Here is an 8395-nt window from a genome sequence, read left to right as displayed (position 1 = left end):
CTCTCTCTCTCTCTCTCTCTCTCCCCCCCCGCCCCCCTTCACCCAGACTGTCTTCGTGACCTAGAGCACCGCTGCCCAAATGCACCCAAATTTCTACAGATCATCATTCAGGACCTCAGCTGAGACACTTTCTTTACCCCCAGGCTTGCTTCTCTTACTCTCAACTCCATCCACGCCCATGTGGACTGGGAGTGTCCTGAGCTGGGACTGTTCTTCCACCAGGCTGGGAGCCCCTGGAAGGTATATCCCTGGGCTGGATCCATGCTAGATTTCCAGATCACAGAAAAGGACTGGACACAAAACTGGACATGGAAAGGCAGTGTGGAAGTGTTTGCTGGATGAAGACTGGAGGGATGAATGATGCAGGTTTTCTAGACAAGAGACCAATGACTTCTACCCCCAGTTGTCCCCTGTGAATCCCTTTCATGAGACAGTATGGTATGAATTAGGATACAAGAGAGTAGTAAATGTTCATGGAGTAAAGATCTTCAGAAAACTGCTCTCAGGGAGAAAAGGAAGAGACTGGAGGGGAAGTTCATTTACTAAACATGTGCTAAATGGCATCATCTGCATTCCCTCATTGACATTAACTCTCTATGTTTTTCTGTTCCATACCCGCAACCTTTCCCCTGCTGCCCAACCTGGGTAAGAAGCCCTGCCTTCGGGTTTGACTCCTATTTCCACCAAGTCATAATGGCAGAATCAACAAGACCATCTTTTCCTTTCCCCACTTGGGAGCAGAGCCCACAAGAGGGGCATGGGGAAAGGCCACGAGGACCTGAACTCACCATTCAATCTCTTTAGGCTCGCGGTCCCTCAGGAGCTCTCGCACCTCCTGCCGGCAGCGCTCCTGGTATTCCGGGTGCCTCGCGAGGTTGTACAGCATCCAGGAGATACCACTGGCCGTGGTGTCATGACCTGAGGGGTAGCCAGGCAGGCTTGGGTCTCTGTGTTGCTTCAAGACCAGAGCGGTGGACAGCGCCCTCACATTGAGACCCTCAGGGAGGATGGGGGAGGACAGGAAGGAAAGGCAGAGTGGAGTCATCCAGGGTCCACCCACCAAATCCCTGGAATGGAGAGACTCCTAGCCCCACTGTAGTCCCACACTGGGACCCTCACCCTCAAACATGAAGGTGTCAGCCTCCGCTCTTATGTCCTCATCTGACAACTCCTTCCCATCTTCATCCTGCAGAAAAGACAACATCCCCCAAATCACACCAGCTCTGTGGGATTCTGAGTCTAACCTGAGACAATTTCTGAAGACCCAGCATCCTTCCAGAAACCCAAGACTGCCCCATACCCCTAGGTCTCTCTTGGTCACCATCTCCAGAGCCCCCACCCCACAGACTTCCTCCCTGGCTTCCTTGAGTACTGTTTTGTCCCTGGTGGAAGGAATCAATGATCCCTGAATATTTTCTTGCTTTTGCAGAGTTAAGACTTTCTGAAAAAAAGCTACTGGCAACCAGGGTTACAAGATAATTAAACACAATTTGCCTTAAAAATTAGAGATTAAATATTGCTCCAAGAATATTTGCTCCCATTTTAGGGTGATAAGTGGAATTTTTTCTTATCTCCCCTGGAGGCATTTGGGTTTTAAAGGTATAGACTCTACCATCTCATTGGAGAGCATTTGTTTATATTCCAGAACAAAGTGTGTTCTCTCTCTCTCTTCTTCTCTCCTCTCCTCTCCCTCTCTCTCTCTGTCTCCTTGGAAGGAACAAGGAACATATGAGGCCCAGGTTCACAATGTCAGGGCTATCTCTTACAGAGCAAACTCTGCTTCACATATAGGTAAAAACATCACACGGCCAGCCCTCAAAGGAATTTGGAAGTGAAGAGGTAGTGCCACAAGGCTACTCTGCCTGCTGCTATCGTTGTGAATTAATAAACAAGCTGATGCAGGGGTGTGGTGTATCTGTCAGCATAAATATAGACAGAAACATAAATGTAGACAAAGAGCAACATAGTCATAGACAAAGACATAGACAAAGAAATAGACATGGACAAAGACACAAACATAGTTATAGACAAAGAAATAGACATAGACATACGCAAGACGTAGACATAGACAGACACAGGCAAATTACAGACAAAGGCATAGACATACACATACATAGACAAAAATAGAGATAAGACATAGACACAGACATATGCACAGACATAAACATAGACATAGATACAGTGGCGAGCTAATTCATTTACTTGTAAAGGGAGTAAAATCTCAGGCTCATCACAATTTCAAACTTAGAAGTTCCCTGCTGGCTACATTCTGCAGTGTTATCTCTAAAACCTATCTTGACCTATCCCCTCCCATCCTCCAATAATTTTGATGACTCCCCAGTTCTCTCTGAATCAGGTTCAAGTTCTTTGATCTGACATTTGACATCAGGGTCCATTCTATCTCTTCAATTCAGATCCCAGAGCAGCCCACCTTGCTCAGCAGGAGCACATCGATGAAGTCCAGTGTCTTAGCCTTGGCCTTGCCCTTGGCCTCCAGGAAGTCATCCACACCCCGATCAGAGAGGGCACAGCGCCGCTCCCGGATGACAGTATCTGTGAAGTCATGCACCAGGCGGCAGGCCTTGAAGAAGCGCTGGGCGTCAGAGGTGAGACAGTACAGGAGGTCCACGTGCAGGAGGGGCTGCTGGATCCTTTTTGAAACTAGGGCACTCAGCTCTAAGATGGCAGCAATATACTCGCTGGACTTCCTGTGGGATAAGGACATAAAGCAAGGCAACAACTTAACACAGCAGAAGCCCAAGGAGCACCTTTCACCAGCAGCGAGGAACCACTTCACATCATGAAACTGAGTATCCAGAAACACATGCCCCACAAATACATGGCAAGGATGGGCCATAAGATTTGACTCCCTAAACTCACTTCTCTACCCCCCTCCCATCTCTGTGAGCTGCCACTGTGACCCAGGCACCCAGAGTATAGCAAGAACATGATGCTCCTCTTCTCTCTCTCCTACCCAGATCCTATCCTGCACCTTCTCCTTCCTTAAACTGTCCTCACAGNACATAGACAAAGAAATAGACATGGACAAAGACACAAACATAGTTATAGACAAAGAAATAGACATAGACATACGCAAGACGTAGACATAGACAGACACAGGCAAATTACAGACAAAGGCATAGACATACACATACATAGACAAAAATAGAGATAAGACATAGACACAGACATATGCACAGACATAAACATGGACATAGATACAGTGGCGAGCTAATTCATTTACTTGTAAAGGGAGTAAAATCTCAGGCTCATCACAATTTCAAACTTAGAAGTTCCCTGCTGGCTACATTCTGCAGTGTTATCTCTAAAACCTATCTTGACCTATCCCCTCCCATCCTCCAATAATTTTGATGACTCCCCAGTTCTCTCTGAATCAGGTTCAAGTTCTTTGATCTGACATTTGACATCAGGGTCCATTCTATCTCTTCAATTCAGATCCCAGAGCAGCCCACCTTGCTCAGCAGGAGCACATCGATGAAGTCCAGTGTCTTAGCCTTGGCCTTGCCCTTGGCCTCCAGGAAGTCATCCACACCCCGATCAGAGAGGGCACAGCGCCGCTCCCGGATGACAGTATCTGTGAAGTCATGCACCAGGCGGCAGGCCTTGAAGAAGCGCTGGGCGTCAGAGGTGAGACAGTACAGGAGGTCCACGTGCAGGAGGGGCTGCTGGATCCTTTTTGAAACTAGGGCACTCAGCTCTAAGATGGCAGCAATATACTCGCTGGACTTCCTGTGGGATGAGGACATAAAGCAAGGCAACAACTTAACACAGCAGAAGCCCAAGGAGCACCTTTCACCAGCAGCGAGGAACCACTTCACATCAGGAAACTGAGTATCCAGAAACACATGCCCCACAAATACATGGCAAGGATGGGCCATAAGATTTGACTCCCTAAACTCACTTCTCTACCCACATCCCATCTCTGTGAGCTGCTGCTGTGACCCAGGCACCCAGAGTATAGCAAGAACATGATGCTCCTTTTCTCTCTCTCCTACCCAGATCCTATCCTGCACCTTCTCCTTCCTTAAACTGTCCTCACAGCTCAGACCTCATCCTCTTCCAACTGGTCCGTGGCCCATCCCCCTCCATAACCTCCTTGTGTCCAGTGCAGACCACATCTAGTGTCTACATGACAGTCAGTCCTCCACACAGAGCAGCTCTGACCATGCCCATCATAAGCCCAAACACCTTCCATGGCTCACCGGGAGTATAAAGTTTATACCCTTTGCCTGGTTTTTCAATGTCCTTAAGGCCTAGATCAAGGCTGCCTCTACACCTTATTTCTACTGTTTCTTGCACATGCTGTGTTCATCTTAGCTTCCTTGCCTTAACTCAAACATTTCTACGTACCTGGAAAGACCATGCTTTTTTCTTTTCCCTGTCCTATAAAGCATAGCCATGACATATCTCCTCCAGGAAGGCTCTTCTGGTTGCCTTGGTCAGTTTCCCTCCCCCACCCACTCCCATAGGTCCATGGCCCATGTTCTCAGGCCCTGGGCAAGGACTCACTCTTGACAGTTGCTGTCAAAGCTGAAGACACATTTCTGCAGACTGTCCAAGGTCATGAGGCTGATGTGCTCAAACATGTCCAGACGGGTGATGCCCTCTGAGGTCAGGCGCTGCCACTTGGCCTGGACAGAGAAGGGAACAGAGCTAGGGCTAGGTCCTGACTCTCTGATCTTCTTCCCAATCCCAGCTACCAGGATGGACTCTCCCGGAACCAGCCTCCAGGTCTTCTGCCTCAGGCATTCATGCGCAGGGAGGACCAGGTTGGTGGAAGTAGAAGCTGTACTGTTGGGAGATGAAGACCCAAGGCTGGAGCCAGGACACCTGAGTTCAAGTCCCAGCTCTGCCTCCTCTGCTCTGTGTGGTCAACTCATTGTCCTGCCTTAGATCACACCTGTGAAATCTTCAATAACAGTTAAACTCAACCTACTTTGGTATAAGATAAACCAGGTGAGAATCCCTGCTCCACCACTGCTAGCTCACTCACTAGCTGTGTGAACTTGGGCAAGCTCCCTAATCTCTCTGGCCCTCTGCTTCGTCATCTATAATGGGGCAATAATAACCTCTATCTCACAGTGTTGCAAAAATTAAATTAGACAACATATATCATGGAATTGGCATATGGCATTGTTGCTGGCATATGGTGAGTGTTCATAAATGTTATCTTTACTTATTTTCATTGTTATAAATTAATTTCAAAAATATCCCTATGTTGGGAGATGTAGTCCTCCATGGGCCCTGAGCATCCTTGCTGGGAATGTCATGAATGCAAGGCCCTGATGATCTTGACCTGGGCCATTTCTCAGAGTTGTGTTTGCAGAGAGCAACCTTGATGGATAAGGTAATGCCTCCTCTGATCAAATATCAGGATGGCTTCTGCTTGCTATAAAAGCAGATTCCCCAACCTTAATATTGTAAGTATATTGCAAAAGTGCAATATACTTACTATATGAGCAGACATCTCCTGAAGCCCACCTGTGTCATTCCCACGGGATGTCGGTGGCTTGGAGAAAGGATGCAAACAAACTAGAAGTACAGGATACTTCTTGTGCAAAGAGTAACAAACTGCACTTTGTCTCTGACCCTGGAGTCTTGCGTCTTCTGGCAGGATCCATGAAATACTAACAAGCTAACTTATCACCTTGCAAGTAAGAAAAAATCCTAGGCACCTCACAAAACCCTGGTGCACAATTTTTCACTTCTCTTTATATCCACACTCTTTGTAATATGATTTTTTTTCAGCATCTTCTCTACAGTTTGGATATGCTTTCCCCCCAAAGCTCATGTGGAAATCTGATCCCCAATGTGGCAGTACAGGGAGCCATTTGGGTCATGGGGAGCAAATCCCTCATAAACAGATTAAGCCCTGAGGTGGGGGGTAGTGAGTGAATTCCCACTCTATTAGTTCCTGGGAGAGCTAGTTGTTTATAGGACCCTGCCACCTCCTCTCTCTCTCTCTCTCTCTCGCTGACCCTCATCCTGTGATCTCCTTGTACCTGCCAGCTGCCTGATGCTTTCCCTCATCTCTATTAGTTCCTGGGAGAGCTAGTTGTTTATAGGACCCTGCCACCTCCTCTCTCTCTCTCGCTGACCCTCATCCTGTGATCTCCTTGTACCTGCCAGCTGCCTGCTGCTTTCCCTCACGGGTAGAAGCAGCCTGAGGCTAGTGCCAGATGCAGCTGTCCCAGAATCATGAGCCAAATAAACGTCTGTTCTTTACAAATTACCCGGTCTCAGGTGTTCTGTTGTAGCTCTTATGCAGCCTATCTTATCCCCTTTTCATTTGGATCTGGACTGTTGACTCTCTTTGGCCAACACAATGTGATGAGAATAATGAGGTAAAAACTCTAATAAACCTTAGCCTCCCCTCACTCCCTGGGACCCTGTCTCCACCATGTGAACAAGCCCAGATGCCTTCTGGAAAAAGAGAATCATAGGGAGGAAAGTCCAGTGGTCCCAGCTGAGGCCATCCCAGATCAGCCTGAAGCTGGCCAAGCCCCAAACATGTGAGAGACCTGAGCCAGGATCAGCAAAGCTGCCCACCTGACCCACAGCTGATCATACACCATGAGTGACCCCATCCACACCCAGAAGAACCAGCCACTGACCCCAGGGACATGTTAACGATCATAAACCCTTATTGCTTTAAACCAGTGAGTTTTGAAGTGACTGTTTACTTGCAATAGTTCCTATGCAATCTTCATCATTACTCTCTTGAGTTTACAGAGTCTGTGAGAGAAATAAAGAAATGACCACCTTCTGAGCACCTACTATGTGCCCGGGATGTGACTTCATTTCATTATCTTGACCACATTTAAGTTGGGGATTATCATCCCCATTTTATAGTTGAGGAAACCAANCCACATTTAAGGAGGGATTATCATCCCCATTTTACAGTTGAGGAAACCAAGGCTTGGAGAGGAAGAGCAATGACCCCAAAGCCCTCCAGCAGAGCCAAATTCCAGACTGATCCATCTGAGGCCCCTCCCCCTTCCCAAGGATCCAGCTGGGACCCTGGGTTCACGCGACTCACGTGCATGATGTCCACGCTGTGGTTGAAAATCTTCACATAGGGCTTCAGGATGTCAAAGTGGAAGGCGGGTGTCAGCAGGCGGCGGTGGCGGCTCCACTTGTTACCAGCACTCAGCAGCAGCCCATCCCCTAGTGGGGCAGCCATGGGCAGTGGGCAAAGGCATCATCTTCCCCTGGTCCCCCAAAGTTGTCCCCAACCAACCCCTTCACCTGAAGTTACTCACCGAGCCAGGGTTTCAGGAAGCCGTAGGCAGTCATATCCTTGGGTGCAACAGCAGCTGACAGGAACAAGGACCATCAGGGGCCATAGACAGCAGGAGAGGAGGGACTTTGGGTGTTGGGTGGAGGCTCCCAGCCAGGGGTCTACACTTCCCCCTCCAAGCCCAGCATAGCAGGGAGCAGGCCAAGGACAGAACAAGCAGGGAGGCGGGAGATGAGAGGAGAGGCTGGACTAGGCTGCATCAGCAGAGCAGAGCACAGGAACATCCTAACAAGTCACGACACACCCCAGCACGACTTGACATGGCTCCTACATTGTCAAATATGTTCTCCAAAACCCCATCACAGCACACATTCCACAAAACATTTTTGTAGGAACCTAGGACAGCCTGTCTGTCCCAGAACTCTCCGACATCTCTTGACAAAGACCTAGTACATATGACAGGGTCCTGACATGTGTTAACATGTTTTGTCATGGCCACGACATGCATGACAAGTCTTGACATGTCACAGCATGCTCTGACATGGACTGGAGATGGTCTGACATGACCTCGGTGTGCCCCAGAGATGGGCCCCAGACAGGATTTAAACATGATCTTATTAATGTCCCAGACATGGCAGAGGTGCGACCTGAAATACCTTACGTCCTGCCTCAGACAACACTCAAATAATGTCTTAGACAATTCACAAAGGGACCCTGGGTCCCAGACTTCAGACAAGACCCAATCATGGCCCACACAAGAGAAGCAGGAGAAAAAGACAATCTCAAACAGTGTCTAACAAAAGAATCACAGAGACCCCTACGTGCCTCAGATGTCCTTGGCCACCACTGAGCCTAACATATGACCATCTTCACATGATCCCAGGTGTAAACCAGGTGCCACCAGATATAACATATATTAGGCATCACCAGGACCCAGGAATAAGTACAAATGTAATGAAATGTATCCATACAGCAGACTTGGCCACACAGCAGATGTCACAGAGACCTACTCAGACATTGACAAACATGAGCAGAGGTCAGACAGGTGGAAAACCAGGTGAGGCAGAGACAGTGCATCTGTGTCACAGCCCCCTGTCTGCACTTGGGTCACCCAAACAGCTGGACCTCTGCAGT

At 48.4% G+C, this 8395-nt stretch overlaps 1 protein-coding gene across 1 annotated transcript in view; it reads right to left on the bottom strand.

Annotated features, from left to right (window-relative positions):
* LOC103593427 (leukotriene-B(4) omega-hydroxylase 1-like) overlaps positions 1-8395 on the bottom strand; it is a 24900-nt gene that overhangs the window by 9551 nt on the left and 6954 nt on the right. Inside the window, exons 3-8 of the mRNA XM_008576400.1 lie at positions 7284-7337; positions 7061-7188; positions 4531-4652; positions 3474-3750; positions 1120-1186; positions 789-918 (exon numbers count right to left, since the gene is read on the bottom strand). Of these exons, the coding sequence (XP_008574622.1) occupies positions 789-918; positions 1120-1186; positions 3474-3750; positions 4531-4652; positions 7061-7188; positions 7284-7337 (778 nt within the window). The remainder of the gene's footprint in view (positions 1-788; positions 919-1119; positions 1187-3473; positions 3751-4530; positions 4653-7060; positions 7189-7283; positions 7338-8395) is intronic.

Source organism: Galeopterus variegatus, unplaced genomic scaffold (assembly GCF_000696425.1).
Source record: "Galeopterus variegatus unplaced genomic scaffold, G_variegatus-3.0.2 Scaffold1344, whole genome shotgun sequence".
NCBI classification, from domain to species: Eukaryota; Metazoa; Chordata; class Mammalia; order Dermoptera; family Cynocephalidae; genus Galeopterus; species Galeopterus variegatus.
This window is presented reverse-complemented; position numbering and strand designations above follow the sequence as displayed.